At 41.8% G+C, this 18,044-nt stretch overlaps 1 protein-coding gene across 2 annotated transcripts in view; it reads left to right on the top strand.

The window, feature by feature from the left end:
* The first annotated feature begins 6 nt into the window (after positions 1-6).
* Positions 7-18,044, top strand: part of ASXL1 (ASXL transcriptional regulator 1) — a 75,853-nt gene continuing 57,815 nt past the window's right edge. Inside the window, exons 1-4 of one of the 2 annotated variants that reach the window (XM_040447357.1) lie at positions 7-53; positions 6,031-6,113; positions 7,174-7,176; positions 8,521-8,629. In XM_040447357.1, coding sequence (XP_040303291.1) covers positions 6,058-6,113; positions 7,174-7,176; positions 8,521-8,629 — 168 coding nt within the window. In that variant the 5' untranslated portion in view covers positions 7-53; positions 6,031-6,057. The remainder of the gene's footprint in view (positions 54-6,030; positions 6,114-7,173; positions 7,177-8,520; positions 8,630-18,044) is intronic. The other variant, XM_040447358.1, reaches the window with a different exon arrangement.

Genomic DNA, 18,044 nt, shown 5'->3' with positions numbered 1-18,044 from the left:
AGGACAAACAGAAGAGGAAGAAGGAGCGCACGTGGGCCGAGGCCGCGCGCCTGGTGAGGCGGGTCGCCGAGGGGGTTCAGTGGGGGACGCGGGGGGTGGGCTCGCCGAGCCCCCTCCACCGGGAGGGGGAGGGGCGAAGCCCTGCCCACTGCAGGAGGGGGCGGGGCCACCAATTCTCTAGGAACGGGACCCCCTCCCCCCCCCCGCCCGGCGTTGGGTGGGGAGAGGTCCCCCGCCGGTTGGATGTGGCGCCTTTTTCTGCGGCTCCCCCCACCCCTTAAATTCCTGCGGAGGGGCGAGCTGGCAGGCCGACTCCTCCCCCTCTGGGCGGCGGGGCCCCAGCCTCCCCTTCCTCCCCTCCCCCACTATTTGGCAGCGTCTGGGGGTCTGGGGAAGCTTCGTTTACGCACTCGGGGGAGTTAGGTTTCCGGGAAGGGTCGGAAGCTCCTCCCTCGCTTCCTGGTGGGCAATGGGGTGGTGCGTTTGACTCCAGGGGTGGGAAAACACCCCCAATTTTGAGGACGCGAGTGGCATTTTGAGCCTTCCCAATCTAAACCAGGTGTGTGGAGGGAAGCAAGTGCTTACTCCCTGCGGGAACCTTGAGTAGTGGTTCTCAAACTTTAGCGTCTTGGACATCTGGCAGGTTTTTAGGAATGCTCGTCCTAGGGCCCTACTTAAGATCCTCTGAGTCCGAGGTTCCGGAGTAGAGTCTGAGTGTCTTCATTTTAACCAGGTTCCTGTGTTGCCTGTAATGCAGGTGGCCCCGGACCACACTTGGAGAAACGCTGACTAGAGTGTTTTACTTCCTAAGCCAGACTGGAGCTAGATAGGCACTGTGCACAGAGTGCCTCTACTTTGCAAAGAACGTATGTGTGAGTCCACTGCTTAGCGTACTGGTGCATGTAGACATGAAGTGTTGGACAAAGACCAAGTACCTCTGTTTGAAGATACTGCTCGCTGAGAACTTAGCAAAGGAGAGAGTAATTTGAGTGTTGGAAGCTGCCTGGTGAGGAGGGTTGTGAGTTTTTTCACAGCGTCAGAGGACTTGTAAGTGAAATACCCTCCTTTTGGATTTGCACCCACAAAGCTGAGATACTGTGAGACGTGTTCTCATAAAATCTTTCAGATGACAATAGTAATAGTTCATACTTCTCCCAGAGATGTCACTTCCTCAAGTGTCACATAGCAGGGTTATAGTGTGGATAGCATACATTCCTCTTGGCACCGTGTAGTTGATACGTAATTACTATAATTGACTTTTTAATGGTGAATGAAGCTTCATCTTGTAGTCTTTTGCTTTATTTTGGGAAGTGAGGTTCCTGTCTCAAAGGTGTTGTGCAGACAGAGATGGCTGTGTGTTGAGTATTGTTACAGGTCTGTGGTAGGTACGCCTTTTTCTTACCTGGGGTGTATGAAACTCAGTTACTGACTTACAAGAACTAAAGCTGTTGGGTTTATAAGAGAATTTTCACTGGTGTTCCTGATTGTCTTCCCCAGGCACTTGTTGCCCAGTGAACAGAAATAGCAGTTGTTTGTGTGCTCAAGTTTCATGCTTCAGTTAATTTGTTTTGGTTTGGCATGTGAAAATTGGAGATTTTGAAGTTCCTAAATATTTTTTTGATTCGGTCAAAATTGAAAGCTGTGGCTGGCTTTGAGATCTCTTGGAAATTTTAGGATTTCTCCAGTGTTGCTTCACTTGGAAACAAATTTAGGCCTGAAGGAGAGTCGGGGAGAGCCAAAGGATGTGCTTGCTGTCTTTCTCCTCGAGGTTGACTCTTGGGTGTTCATTGGAATTCTCCTCCGAGTCCCTGTTATGTAGGCGTTTATGACTCTGGGCACCAAGAGGAAATTTGCTTGCCAGAGTCACTTGTTAGAGGTAGGTGAAAGTACCTTTAAATCCTGTGTTATTTATGTTCTAATGGAATTTTAAAGTTTGTCTCAAAGCTCTGTTGGCTCTTACTAGATGAAGGACTTCAGGAACTTGGGGTCCACTATTCTGTTAAGCCTCTTTAGGTTCTTGAACTTAACTGTGATGTGATCTGAACTCCAGTATCCAGATTGCTGCTTCTGTTTTACCATTGGCTCAACCGCATGCCAGATTATCCAAGTTCTTTCTCTTTTTGTTCTCTTTTTGTTTTATGGCTCTTCGTTAAAGAATAATATGAGTGGGAATTACTTTGCAGTGCCCTTGAACATGTGAAAGAGGACTTTTGGAAACATGGTGCATAATTGTGCATATCTGTATTGTTTTTCTGTTACAATTTTCTATCCCTTTGGATGGGACCACTTGGTGGGTGAGGAGTAACTTTTTAGCGTTCTCTCCCCATGTAAAGAAAATTTTTGCAACCGGGAGTGCTAGAGAGTTTGTGAGAGCTTATGCTGGACATAGAGCATCTTGACTAGAGAAAGCTGTAAGGGTAGGGAGGTTGATTAAATCTACTCTTTGGACAGGTGAATTTGGACTGCTTGCCATGGCAATCAGAGGCACTTGCTTTGGGGCGGTTTCATATTGCTCCTGACCTTGATTAGATTCGTGGCTAGAGTGATACCGGGAACTCTTTTAAAAACTATTTGGGTAGGAAAGAAGAGACTCCTGGAGAAGTTCAGTAGGGTAGTATACCTCAAGAGATTGATTTTTGCAGATGTTAGTTATGTTGTTGAGAAGTAGATACTCCTCTTTGAAACATTCTGTAGTATTGTCTTTTCTAGATATAAGAGGTAGACTTTAGAGGGTTGGATAGTGTAAATCCTCTTGCTTGTTAGGAACAATTTGTTTGGGAGAAATAGCCAAGGGGATTTCCCTTTAAATTGAATGTCCTTAAATGGATTCTCCCTGGCTTTGAGACACTCTTCATTGTACGCTTTATCTTTCACTTTGATTCATGACTGACCATTCTTACATCAAACATTTTTTTTTTTCTCTTTGAAGTAGGAGAAGAGATACTTTTTTTTTTAAAGTGTGCTAGAAAGAGACTAGGAATAGAACACTGCTGAATTGTTCTTGTACTAAAAGCTGGAGGCATATACAATTATAATAAAAGTGAATACTTTGTATCTTTTGATGTAACTTCCTTTTAGAGATTTTGTTTTCTCTCAGATTCTCAAGCTCATCCTGACTGTTGCTTAAATAATTGGTAACTGATTTTTCAGTCATGCTTCTTTTTAAAAAAAATTATGGTACAGAAATTGACTAGCTCAACTGACATTTAGTATCAAAGAAGTGATACCTGTGGCAGTGAGCATTAGTAGCTTGTAACCAGGGTTTGTTGTGGATTTGTTCAAGTCAGCACTGCTTAACTTGGCTCTTAGTCAGGTTCTTAGAATACAGAGGTGAATAAGGTTTGCCCTTGAGGAGCTTATGGTCTTCTGGGAGTGGAGAAGGTCTAGACCCATGAGTAGCATTTTACTACTTGCTAAGTGCCATTGTAGATGTACAAATGATAAACAGACATCCTGGTTCATGCTTATTGTCCAGGCATAATTATGACTACTTTCTATCTTTCACTCACAAGTGCCCTACTTTGGAAGGTAAATTATGTGTTGTGGACTAGGAGGACACTGAAAGCAGACATTTAACTCTGCTTGGCAGGGATCAGAGAAGGCTTCCTGGACGAAGGTGCTTTCCAAACTGAATCTTGAAGGGTGAGCGGAAGTTAGGGCCATCACAGATGATGTTAGCAGGAGCTAGTGACAAGAAATAGCAGTCGTGTGTGTGCGCTCGCACATGTGCTTGTGCACAGGGTGGAGAGTGTGGGAATTGGGTAGAACTACACACAGTTGTTGGAACGTGAAGCTTGTGGATTATCAGTTTGGCAGTGAGGTAGAGAGACAGGCAGGCACCGGATTCTGAGGACCTCGTGTGCCAGGCACCATAGGCACTTACTTCCATTATCTCTAATCTGTTTAACAACTCTTATGGGAAGACATCAGTATCCTTCCATCACAAGTGAGGGAATTTAGGCTCAAGTTGGGTAGATAAGGTGCCCAAGTTTAGCAGGCAAGAATTTGAATCCAGGTCCGTCTGGTTCTATATAGCCTGTGCTTTTCCAGTGAGGTGGTGAACTCTTCAGAAGCTTCAGCTTTTCCTGTATATGATTAGGTTGCTTTTGAAGGAGTTTAAGGTGGGAAAGTGATGAGGGCAGGTTTGTTTTGTAGGGTTGACCTCAGACTATAGCAGGTAGCTGGGATTTGGTCTTGTTTATGTTGAATTCCTAGAATTGTCCCTGGCACAAGTAAATATTTCATGTATTTGTTAAGTGAAGGATGGCAGAGAAGGAAGAATGCATTTGAGGAAAGTGGGGCTGGTTATGGGAGTATTAGTGAAGGGCCTGTATATCGGGTCAGGGAAGGAACTGGGGGACAGGCGAGAGTAGGAGTGCTGCCTAGGTTTCTGCATTAGGTGAATAGACAGGTTGTCAATCAAGGGCAGAGATATGGAGGAAGAGGCACGATTAATTGGAGTTGCCAGTTAGATTAGAACAGATGATCAAGGGGGGGATGTCAGTACAGACCTGAATGTTTGAGTCAGAAGCTGGGGGAGAAACCCAGGCCAGAGGTAAATATTTGGGAGTTAGCAGAATATAGGTAGTAGTTGAAGCTAGAGAGGTGCTAATGCTACCCAAAGAGAATGTAAAAATTGAAAAGAGAGGTTAACAATGGGACCATGGTAAATAGGGGCTTTATTTCAGCACCTGCTTCTCCAAAGCATGATTTACTTCCATTAGTGCTAGGGGCTCATGTTCTTCCATAGGGAGAGCCTTTAGCAACAGTCCTGTCAGACTGCTTGCTTTACATTTTATTTGAGACAAAGTAGTACTTAGTTGTTACAGTTGTTACAGTGACTGCAAGATATTGGTGTGGTTTGGAGTTACCTCAGCAGCTACTGGTAGAGACAGTACAAAGCTACTGGCCGCTTCTTTTTTCTCCCCGAGAAGGACAGCATTTCCAGAACTTCCCTGCACCTTCATGTGAGAGAGATGCGGTTGCTCACTAAGAAACTGCTGCCACGACCCTGTTGCAGATGATGCCAACGTAAATGGGATGCTCTGTTTCCCATTGCTTTGCCTGTCCCCATCGTGCAGAATCAGAGCATCATGTTGCCAAATGGCAAAATGTACCGTGGCAGTTAACACCAGGATTTCACAACACAGTGGCAGAAACCATCACTTAAAAATACGGCTGCCAGGGGCGCCTGGGTGGCTCAGTCGGTTAAGCGGCCGACTTCGGCTCAGGTCATGATCTCACACTCCGTGAGTTCGAGCCCCGCGTCGGGCTCTGTGCTGACAGCTCAGAGCCTGGAGCCTGCTTCACATTCTGTGTCTCCCTCTCTCTCTCTGCCCCTCCCCTGCTCATGCTCTCTCTCTGTCTCAAAAATAAATAAACATTAAAAATTTTTTTTTAAATAAAAAAAAATACGGCTACTAAACAGACTTCCTTGGGAAAGAAAATCTGAATGCATTTCTGTCTTGTCATTTATTGTATAGCCCTACGTATTCTGTGGTTTAGTCATGTGAACAACGTGAGGTTAGGCGGTAACCAGGGTTGCTGAGGCCCCACCCACGTACCAGAGCATGTATGCTAAGATGTGTGTTTTTAGAATTAAGAATTAGACTGTTGGGGCGCCTGGGTGGCTCAGTTGGTTAAGTGGTGGACTTCAGGTCAGGTCATGATCTCGAGGTTCATGAGTTCAAGCCCCGCCTCACGCTCTGCGCTGACAGCTCAGAGCCTGCTTCGGATTCTGTGTCTCCCTCTCTCTCCGCCCCTCCCCTGTTTGTACTCTGTCTCTCTCTCTCTCAAAAATAAATATGAAAAAAAAAATTAAAAAAAAATTAGACTGTTTATGCTAATTTCAGTGACTTTTAGCAACTAGATAGATATATACGTAATTTGGTTCCTGAAGCAGTTTTAACTATGGAGGGACCAAATTGTCAGCAGTGGTATCTCACAGCAGAACTGTAGCTAGTGATACAGACTGATGGATATAAATGGAAATTACACAGTGAAATCAGAACATTTGTATTTCTTCTTCAGGTACTAGAAAACTACTCAGATGCTCCAATGACACCAAAACAGATTCTGCAGGTCATAGAAGCAGAAGGACTAAAGGAAATGAGGTTTGTATTGTTCTTCTTTTTTTTTTTTTTTTTTAACAATAGCAGCCAACATTTCTTAAATAATGTATTGTTCTTGCTGCTCAGCATGAGGATTTCATAGGGCTTGTGTCTTTCTGTAGATACATAGGGACATGAGTAAGTGCACATATGCCTCCTCCCCCCCTCCTGCCCCACGCCTGGCGTGGTATGGAACTATCTCCCAGGCTGTGTCTCCTCTGAGTGGAGGGTGAGAGTGGGTGAACATCCATTTGTTTTCATTAGAGATGCAGCAGTTTCCCTATTCTTCTTGTTCTTCTTTAAATCTTGACACGGAATGTGTTCTTTGTGTAAGGAGTCTGCACATTTTCTTTTGTATTCTCTATTGCGCATTTTAGTAATAGAGAAGGGGCAGACCCTGATAGGCTCTGTCTTGTTTAAAACTTCCTTCTTTTTTTCCCTTCTGTATTTTTCTGCCCTTCTTTCTATATCTCTGAAGTCCTTTATTTTAGGATCAAAGAAGGGTGGTCTCATCACTATAACAGCCACTGACCTTTTTTTCCTCCCTATTGATTCTAGCCATTTATCGTAGGGAATATACTAAATTTTAGAGTGACCTTGATTTTAGTCTCCTGTGATGTAGTTTTCCTAAAGCAGCAACAAGTTAGAAACCAGAGGAGTCACAGGCATGCAAATCAGCAGCTGTCTTTAATCCTTTTCTCTCTTCACTCTCACCCCAACCTGTTTGTTTGTTTGTTTTGTTTTTAATTTAAATGAAAGAGGAGAGCACAACACAGTGTCCCTTCTTGGGACTCAGAACAAACAATGTATGTTTTTGCTGGTTCAGCTTTATCTGCTTGAAATTGACCTTTTAGGGTCAAAAGATGCTCACTTTCCAGTCATCAGTTCAAATCTTCTCGAGTTGACAGTTTGTGGGGAGGGAAGACCAGGATTACCTAGATCACATTCATTTAAATAGTACCTGTGCACTGTGTAGCGTTATAATTGTGCTTTATTTTTGTTTTTACGGGCTATTTCCCATCATGCTGCCGTCTGCACTGCTGTTGGACCACTATACCTATAGAAGGTAAATTAGTCCCTTTGGGACAGATGGAACTGAGAACCTTAAATTGTTTCTGCTCCTTGCTCTTATAGGAATTAGGGAAGCAGTCATGGTAGCTCCTGATGAGTGAGCAGCTCTGTAATTTGTAGACAGAGGTCTAGTGTGTGGGAGTCACTGTTCTGCTGAAGGACTCTGCCGGCATGCCACGCCCCCTCGTAGCAGAGATGCTAGCACACCCACCGGATACTCCAGATTCTGCACAAGGTTCCTTTTAGAGATTGGTTCTTGGTGAATTTTTTTTTTTAGCATCCAGTGTGTTCCAAAGCAGAATAAGTAATAGGTTTTTTTTTTTTAATGGCTTTTTTAGACTCAGAATTTATTTTTAACACTGCATAAATTAAGGCCCCTGGTTCCGAAAAATCTTAAGAGGCTTTACTTAAGATCTTTATATATTTTCTGCATACTGGGGAGAGGGAAGAGAAGGTGCTCAGGTGAACCCTAGCACTGACGTGCAGGTGCCACACTCCGTTAGTGTTAATAATGGACGTTTGTCTGTGTTTTGACAGCTGTTCTATTTTAAGATTCAGTAAGTAGCCTCCAACTCAGTTATCATTGTTTTGGAAGCAACTGTTGTAGCAGGGACTGTGAAATAGCTTAATAATTCTTTTTCCCTTTTTATCTTTCTTGGTTTAATGTTTGAACATTGTTGGGTACCAAGTCCATTTGACTTACTTTTCTTTTTATGTTCCAACTTAAGTGATTGCTCCTGGGTAGATGTAGAATAAAACCCATCCTTTCCCCTTGAGAATAGAGGAAAAGCAAATGAAATATTCTTCTTTTGTGTGCTTATTAGAAAATATTTAACTCGGGATGAAAAGGTATGCTTATTTTCTTGGACGCTGGCATTGATTCTGTGGTCTTTGTGTTGATAATATGTGGCAGCTTCTGAGTATGATACATACAGGTTGGAATACAGAGGCAAGGAAACAGATTTCTTTTTAATTAATATTAAAATTTAATAAAAATACTGGGTAATGTGTTTTTTAAAAAGACTCGTTGAACTTCAACAGTCATTGTGTGCTTTTTCTAAGTCTCTTGAGAACTTGGTTGGTATTGTCAAAAGGCACTAAGGAAGTGTCAGGTGTGGAACAAGGGAGTCACATGACATGTCTTATCCGGGTGTGATTGATGGGAACTTCATTCGTTGCTGTTTTACTACTTTCAAAGTGGAATTGTTATGGGCCCTTTTCTGCTATATTTCTTGCTCTTTTCTTCTTGATTTAAGAACGAGTTAGAGGGTATTAGATCTTTGAGTAAGTAGGCATATAGATTTATATAGCCCTCATCCATCCTTGTATGTTTTCACAGTGGGACATCCCCTCTTGCATGTCTCAATGCCATGCTACATTCCAATTCAAGAGGAGGAGAGGGGCTATTTTATAAACTGCCCGGCCGAATCAGCCTTTTCACACTCAAGGTAAGTAATAGCAACTCTGTTCTTAAACTTTTAGTGTAAGTCACCTGGTAGGTCTGAGATGAGGCCCATCAATTTACATTTCTAATAGGCAGGTGATTCTGATTCTGTTGGTGCTAAATGGCACCTTGAGATGTTCTAGGGCGAACAGGGTTTTAGGAATTATTTAGTCCTATCAGCTATTTTGTCTGTATTCATCTTTTCTTTGTCTATGTCTTTGCAGATTGTGTGCAATGGAGGGATAAGTATGTGTGGGGATAACTGCAAATGTGCTTTAATTAGGGTTTTGTTTGTAATAGTATTGTGAAAGATAAATTACCGGGCAGCTAAAATAAGACCTACTCTATGGAAAATAACTGACGTGTGAACATACTTGTGGAAATTCAAAAACTCATTAGTGTTTTCTAAGTGACGCTAATTACAAAGGAAGAGAAGTTAAGTCAGGTAGAGTTCATAATAAAGCTTAAATAGAGCTGAAATGAACAGGCTAATTATTTTTCTATTACTTGTGATATACATGGCTGTCATTTAGGAGACTGACATGCTGCCTGCTGCGCTAAGGAGGCTAGCTTATATGGCTATCATTTAAACCAGGGGTTGACCTACTTTCTGTAAAGCGCCAGATAATAAATCTTTCAGGTTTTGGGGATCATACTGTCTCTATTGTAGTTCTTCACCTCTGCCATTGTAGCAATAGAGCAGCCATAGACCATTCATAAAGGGATGGACAGGTTGTGTTCCAATAAAGCTTTATTTTCAAAGACTGTGAGAGGGCCAGATTTGGCTTGGGGCTGTAGTTTGCTGACCTGATTTAGTCATAAGATGACCTGTTGAGGAAGCTGAAAATTTGATGCTGACCCTTTTACTGCGTCCATAATGTGGTTATAAATTGCAGTAGTCTATATACAGACTTTTCCCTTTTAGTTTCCTTTTCTTTCCTTTTTAAATGTTTATTCATTTTCGAGAGAGTGTGAACAGGGGAGGGGCAGAGAGAGGGGGACAGAGGACAGAAGTGGGCTCTGCGCTGACAGCAATGAGCCAGATGTGGGGCTCGAACTCACGGGCTGTGAGATTGTGACCTGAGCTGAAGTCAGACGCTCAATCGACTGAGCCACCCAGGCGCCCCTTGTTTTATTTTCTTGATGGACTTTCTTTAATTCAAATTAAACACTTGAGCAAATACCAGTTACATCACCTGCTATCATAAAATTTGATCTTTATGTATACTTTATGTATATTTCAGATGTATCTTATATTCGGATGTCTGTGCTGTTTTCTATATTATTTATAATATTTTGGCTTTTTTTTTTTTTTTTTTTTTTGTTAAGAGGCAGTGTAATGTAGGGTCAGGAACCAAGCCTTGGTAGAGACAGAGCCCTGAGTTCAAAACCTAGGTTTATAACCTGGGACAGATTTAACTCTTCTTTATGGTAGTGTCTGCATCCCTGCTACAGAACCAGTCCTTAATAAATGCCAGCTTTTTTGGTGTTTCTTTAGGTTATCTTCAATTGCTCATTAATGGCATTTTTCTATTATATATTGTTGTATATAACATAATGGTACATAGGTATGTATAATTATGATTGTATTGCATATATAACAAATATGCATGTTGATGGCATATTTCTATATTGGGAGGAGAAATACTTTTTTCTATGAACACCTTGAGGGTAAGAACTGAGTTTTGTCTTTATAACTTGACCACATTTGCTTTATCCCTCTCTACATATGCATGCCTTCCCCTCTCTCCCCCCCCGCCGCCCCCAAACTATTTGCAAGTATTAGCCAGAACTGGTACTTCATTATTCTACATAACCATAATTTTATTATCACATTCAAGAAAACTAACATTGATACAGTAGTATTTAATATGTAATCCATATTCAAATTGTTCCTACTTCCCCAAATATTCTTTTTATTTTTTTTACTTTAAAAATTTTTTTAATTTATTTATTTAAAAAAAAATTTTTTTTTCAATGTTTATTTATTTTTGGGACAGAGAGAGACAGAGCATGAACGGGGGAGGGGCAGAGAGAGAGGGAGACACAGAATCGGAAACAGGCTCCAGGCTCCGAGCCATCAGCCCAGAGCCTGACGCGGGGCTCGAACTCACGGACCGCGAGATCGTGACCTGGCTGAAGTCGGACGCTTAACCGACTGCGCCACCCAGGCGCCCCTAAAAATTTTTTTTCAACATTTTATTTATTTTTGAGAGACGGAGACAGCAGGAGCAGGGGAGGGGCAGAGAGAGAGGGAGACACAGAATCCAGAGCAGGCTCCAGAGCTATCAGCGCAGAGCCTGATGTGGGGCTCGAACCCACGAGTAGTGAGATCATGACCTGAGCCGAAGTCAGATGCTTAACCGACTGAGCCACCCAGGCGCCCCTCCAAATATTCTTTATAGCTTATATTTTCAGTCCAGTATCCAGTCAAGAATCATGCATTTTAGTTGGTTGACATGTCTCTTTAATCTTTATTAATGTAGAACAGTTCCCTTGCCTTGTTTTGTCCTTTATGGCATTGATATTTTTGAGCAGTTCAGGTCATTTGTCTTGTGGAATTAAATACATTTTTGAAGGACTAATAAAAGTGTAGAAATCTTGGTTATTTCCAGAGCTTTTTGTTTGCACTGTCGGATCATGTCCACTGTTCCCAGGTTGTGGTACAGAGCCACTCAGCAATGGAGGGTGGAAGTGATGGGATGTGTGGTATAGTAGTGATGGGTCTGGGTCTTGCCTGTAATAAGGGACAGGAAGGCACAACTTATTTAATTACGTTTCCCATTTTTTCTTTGGAAGATTTCTAGTGATACCTCTGAAATCCTGTGCCATTTACTTTGCCTAAGTTTTATGTGTCAAGAAAAAGCATGTGCAGAATGGCTTCTAGATTTTCTGCCCTCTGCTTGGAAATATCTTCTAGTGGGGCCGTCAAGGTCAGAATTCTATCCATCCATGTGATTTTGCTACTTCGTGGAAAACAGGAATTTTTTTCAGTTCTGGATACATTTGTGTGGCTGTATCTATGATTACCAAAGGTTTACTGATAAGCTGGAGTCCTTTTGGGTATGCCACAGGGTTTCGTGTCTGATAAAAGTTAGTTTTGTGTCATGTGATGGTACTTTTGACACTTTATATATAGATGTTTACATCAGTCCCCAGAGCTAGTCCTCAAGGATGGATGGGATAGATGAAATCTATCCAGGCTTTGAATTCTTTTTTTTTTTAATGCTCATTTATTTTTTAGACACACACACACACACACACACACACACACACACACACACAGTGCGAGTGGGGGAGGGGCAGAGAGAGGGAGACCCAGAATCCGAAGCAGACTCTAGGCTCCGAGCTGTCAGCACAGAGCTTGACACGGGGCTCGAACCCACAAACCATGAGATCATGACCTGAGCCCAAGTCGGATGCTCAACTGACTGAGCCACCCAGGTGCCCCATGTTTTGAATTCTTGATTTGAATTGCTTTCCTTAAGCCTTTCCTCAAGTCAGCTGTCAGTGTCCATTATTGGTTAGAGGTAGGATTCATACTGTTGTTTACACTTGGGATTCCCTGTTCTTATAAAGCCACTCTGAGCTTCTTTGTAGTATTCTACATTTTTGGACTTTGATGCTGAACTACTACTATGATTTTGTGACTTGGTGGTTGTGTCACTGATGAGTGTTGCCTATATTGGACTTTACAGCACTTACTGTCGGCATAACTGCAGTCACGTGTACATCGTTCAGTTTTTTTTTTTGTTTTTTTGTTTTTGTTTTTTTTTTGTGGAATGATTCTCACATCGATACATCACTTTTGTTACTTAGGGCTATTCGCACTTTATTATACCTTGTGTAAGATATAGGGCTTACCCTTCAGGGTCTTTTAACCCAATTAACAAGCCCAGTTGGATCTTTATAATATGTAGAGCATTTTTTTTTTTAAGTATAAAAAACATCTTTAGGAAATAGGTGACCGTACTTGAAGTATCCATCCATTAAAATCCACAGTTTTCAAATAAAAGAAAGGAAAAAGCAAACGGAGTAAGAGAGAGCAATGATTATTGCAGCCTCACAATGTTATTTATATAACTACAATTAAAATATTCAGGTACAACTCCACACTTACAGCAGTTTCAAAGCTATTTATGTTACTGTTAAATACCGAAAGAACAAATGAAGTAAGCCTAGACTTAGATACGGTGAAATCATGGAGACTGTCATTTGAAAGGCAGTATCAGAGAACATTTTGATTTGACTTTTGATACATGCACAGCAAGCAGAGTGGTCTTTTAAAAATGCAAATCACGGGGCATCTGGGTGGCTCATTTGGTTAAGCGTCAGACTCTTGATTTCTGATGAGGTCGTGAACCCAGGGTTGTGGGATCGAGTCCCTTGTCAGCTTCTGTGCTGAGTGTGGAGCCTGCTTAAGATTCTCTTTCCCTCTGTCCCCCGCCCCCTTGCACATGCATGCTTATGTGCTCTCTTTCAAAATAATAAGTATATATAAAGCAGATTACATCATGTCACTATCGTGTCTGGCCCTTGCCTACTCTGTGATGTGTTGTCCTGGTACTTTTCCCTTGGTCGTCACTAAAGCCGTCCTGGTCTTTACTTTGTTTCTCAACCCTTCAGACTTGTGTCCACCATAGGGCCCTGCACTTGCTAGCCCTTCTACTATAAAGCTCTATGGTGACTTCTTGTCCTTTGTTTGTTTTTTTACTGTTTATTTATATTTGAGAGAGAGAGAGACAGTGTGAGAGCATGGGAGGGGCAGAGAGAGAGAGATGGAGACGGAATCTGAAGCAGGCTCCAGGCTCTGAGCTGTCAGCACAGAGCCCGATGCGGGGCTCAAACCCACAAGCTGTGAGATCATGACCTGAGCTGAAGTTGGACACATAACTGACTGAGCTACCCAGGCACCCCTTTGTTCTTTGGTTCTTAATCCAGAAGTATCTGTTCAGTGAAGTTATCTCTACCCATCTAACGCTACAACATTAGGAGGGTTTTTGTTTGTTTCATAGCCCTATCAGTTTCAGAAATTACCTTGTTGGTTTGGTTACTTGGTTATTGTTAGTCTCTCTGTACTAGTGTATAAGTGCAGGGACTTTGTTTTCACGGTATCTCCTGTCTCTGGCACATAATAGGTACTTAGTAAGCATTGGCTAGATGAAAAGTAGATCATGGTATCATCAAAACCTTAGCTATCTAGTTCTCCCTGTAATTCACCTTTCTTTTATATCAGTTTTATAATAGAATATGCATGTTTTGGGTTATATTTTCTTTTGCTCAACAAGTCGACTTCTAAGAACCTTTTTTCCCCCTTGCCCTTTTTAGAGCAGTTCTACGTAAATCTGTGAAGGAATCTGCTGACACTAGAAATAAATCTGTCCCAGACAATGGCCATAATCTGGTTCCTCTTAATTGCGGAAGGCAGAAACTGAGCCATTAGAAACAGTTTAAACGTTTTAGGTATGTTTTAGATACGATGTTATTATTCCTTTTAGAGTTTTGAACTTTGATCGTCTTGGCTTGTTACAAAAAAGAATTTCTACTTTCATTTAAAATGGTAGTGACATTTTAAGACAATGTCTTTGATAGTCTGTGTTAGTCTTATCAAATCTATGATCTTTTAAATGCTTAGAATCTTAGAATTTTAGTGTAGAAAAGACTGTCAAATCATCCAGTTCATTTTCATTTTGCAGATAGAAAACAAACAGAGCATCTAACAAATTAAACAATTTATCCGTGATTATACATCTGTGTGACAAATGCTTGTGGCCAAGTTGGGAGTAGAACCCAGGGTCCCACCTTTTGAGTTTAAGTTCTTTTCATTATGCCAATTTAGAATAAAGAATTTTTCTACAGGTTTTTTGACCTTTGGTCATTTCATCTTTTTGGGGCAGTTTGTGAGTTCCTTGATACTTCTCGAAGTGTCAGTTTTAGTGTCTTTAGTGAAAATCCTTATAATTGTTTGCTTACTAAAGTAGCTTTTCATGTTTGGAATGTGAATTTTTAGTTATGGCTGGTTGAATTTCTGCACTCTGCATTAATTACATTGTCGTTTCTGATCATAGGTGTTCTTGTCTATGCTAGGATAAGTGATACATGGTGACAGTAAGAGCACCAGACTAGGAGTCAAGGTCTAGGTTCTATTATAAAGCATCTCAGGTCTTACTGAACATGTCCATTTATCCTTCTTTGTCTCTAATGCTCAGGAGTTGAAATGGATTGGTCATTTAAATACTTAAGGTGTAAAACCCTTTTATGTTGTGAAATGGAGCTGCAAAATACAAATAGGTGGCTGTGAAACTGCTCTGGTTGAAACAAGCATGAGGGCCCATCTTCTCCTCTCCTGTGGGTTGTAGTGTCCCCACCTATGCCCCAGGCACTTAAGGATCTTTCCCAGACCCTGGAACTCTGTTGAAAACTTCCTAGAGTAAAAAATCTGTCAAGATCCTTCCTGTGCTCACATTCTAGCATCTAGACTATTTTGTGTGAAAAGTAAGTCGGCATGGAATAATTTTTTTTCTTGTTCCTTTGTGATGCATTTGGTATTTACTGGAGGCAGACCGTTTTATTGTGAGCCTTGTTCCACTCTGAACTGTAGGAGGTCTGCACAGAAGGCCCAGTTGGTAGAGCAGTGCCATTTGCTCTGGTTGATAGTAGCAGCAGTTTAGTTTCGATGGAGGCTTTGACCCCTGAGTTGGTAAGAGGTTCCTTATTTGTTTGAGTAATTCTCAAGGGATGTCTGGATCTGCCTGTGGAACAGGGGGTATTCTGTTGTTAGGATTCCAAGCCAGCTCAGAGAGAAGAGAGAACTTGATTGTTTTTGGAGCCCTGGTCACACTCTGGTTTTATGTCTAAGAGATGAACTACCTTTTGTCCTTTTACTTCCTGAAGTTCAAAGCCCTGTAATAATAAAGTGTGGTAAAGGTCAGCTACCACAGGTTTCGAAAGCACTGCCACCGGAACGGTTTTGTGGTCGCTCAGCGGGTGGGCAGGATGATAATTTCAGGGTTGCTAAAGTGATGTGTATTTTTGAAACAAAAGAATTATACTTCTAAAGTGTGACTGTAAAGCACTGGGGTTCTAGGAACATGAGGAAATTGTGCATGCTCCAGACTTCCGTGGGACTGTGTTTGAAAATACACACTTTTCTTTGGGTCGGCCAGGATGAAAACTGGGAGTATGATCTCTTCTCTCAGTCGTTCAGATCAGACTTTTTGGGAGAGTTCTTTGAGGAGCTTGTTCAGGCTGACAAAGTAGCTGCTTCTAGTTTAGTGAAGTCTGGAAGAAAAGCTGGAAACTGACATTTGAGTGCTAATTGTATTGCAGACAGGCATCATACTTCTTGCATTGGCCTCTTGCATTGAAACGTAAATACTTGTATTCCTGTACTAATGGGGAAGCAGTCCGAGAGAGTTTAAGTAAATGGAACCAAGTCACCTTTGTGGTTATTTGAGAGATTTGTATCAACACGTGGGGGACAGGCTTAAGAGGTTTGAAGTTTTGACTAGATGAGTTGGTTCTCAAATGGGGAGAATCTTTAAATTCTTTGTGCATCACGAGGCGGGAAAAGAATGGGGAGCAAAAAAGGTCTGTGGTTTCTGTTCTGGAAGATGCTTTTTTGATTCAGTTTGACTAGATGTGCTTTCACATGTGTGCCTTTATGCATCCGCGAATCCCTTCTGTTTTAGTCTTTGACTCTGTGTGCCACTTTTTCTTGGGTAAATTAACTCGGGACAATTCTCCTTCTACTTCTAACCTCTTGTACTTTTTTTGGTGTCCATCCCCATTGCCCATCACCTGAATTTAACCTATCCTCATATGCCGGATACTGAAATCGCTCTTGCCTGGGCCCCTTGCTTTCACTGTTGTCCCCCGAGCGTCCACTTTGCTCCTTGATAATCCACACAGTAGCTGGAGAGACTTTTTATTTTATTTTATCTTATTTATTTATTTTTTTTAATTTTTTTTTTTAATGTTTATTTTTGAGACAGAAAGAGAGACAGCATGAGCAGGGAAGGGGCAGAGAGAGAGGGAGACACAGAATGTGAAGCAGGCTGCAGGCTCTGAGCTGTCAGCACAGAGCCCGACGCGGGGCTCAAACTCACGAACTGTGAGATCATGACCTGAGCCGAAGTTGGACGCTTAACCAACTGAGCCACCCAGGCGCCCCAGAGAGACTTTTTAAAAAACATAATTTGACCACGACACATGTCTTTTTCGTGCCTGTCAGTGGTTTCCCATGGCATTTACCAAAAAAATCCAAACCTTGCTCAGCCACACTCCCCTTCTTTCTGTTCTTTGAACTTCTTAAGTTCTTTCCAGTTTTAGGGTCTCCCATTTGGAACTCTTTTCTGCTTTTCCCTGGTTGTAGATCTTAAATGTTCGTTCCTCAGGACCTGTATCTCTAAATTGGATTTTCCTCTTGGGCCCCGTATTTTACTTAACGCTTACACATCTATGATTCTATAATTATTTAGGTGATTGTTTACAGAGTGTCTCCTGACTAGGTGTTGGGGGTAGAGAATCTGCATTATTTTGTTCTTGGCCTCAAATATCTTCACCATCTATCATAGGAGGTGCTCAGTAAATGTTTGTTGGATAAATGTAGTGGAAAAACACATAGAAGGAGGTCATTACTACTTGACTGGTAATAGTTCTCTATGCCAAACAAATTGGTTTAGGATAGTAAGTTTTAGTATCAAAATTGAAATATATAGTATGGAATGTTTATCAGGATCTCTTTTCCATGGAATGAAGGATTTGAAAATCTGTGAAACGTAAGCTTTCTTTTCTCAAAAAAAAAAAAAGGCGCAGTTGCTTTTTAAAAAATTTATTTATTAAAAAAAATTTTATTTTATTACATTTATTTGTTTTTGAGAGAGTGAGACTGAGCATGAGTGGGGGAGGGGCAGAGAGAGAAGGAGACATAGAATCCAAAGCAGGCTCCAGGCTCTGAGCAAGCGGTCAGCACAGAGCCTGCTGTGGGGCTCGAACTCACGAACTGTGAGATCATCACCTGAGCCGAAGTCGGACACTTACCCGACTGAGCCACCCAGGTGCCCCAGTAGGCCCAGTGTTGCTTTTGAAAATTAGTGCCATATTTATTCCTGATCATCTGTATGTGCCTCCTCCCACCGCCCTTGTTCTACTGCCTGTCTCTGGAAGCTTTTAGGCTCTTTTCCATGGGTATATACTTTAGTGTGTGTCATTTTTCACCCCATGTGGCTTACTCAAATGTCTGATGACATGGGTTGAGGGCTTATTCTTTATTTAAGAGCCAGGCTAGTGGGGAGTTCAGTGTGGTGGTTTTGTGGCTTCACTCGTCTCCTGCAGCAGTGGGAGCAGTTGTTGCTTAAATGCATGGTACTAGATTAAGGGCGTCTGTCTCCTCCTAATGCAGACTTTTAACAATTCCT

This window comes from Herpailurus yagouaroundi, unplaced genomic scaffold (genome assembly GCF_014898765.1).
Source record: "Herpailurus yagouaroundi ecotype Mexico unplaced genomic scaffold, PumYag 196, whole genome shotgun sequence".
In the NCBI taxonomy this organism is placed as follows: domain Eukaryota; kingdom Metazoa; phylum Chordata; class Mammalia; order Carnivora; family Felidae; genus Herpailurus; species Herpailurus yagouaroundi.
Note: the sequence above shows the minus strand (reverse complement) of the source record. Positions and strands in the feature narration are given on the sequence as shown.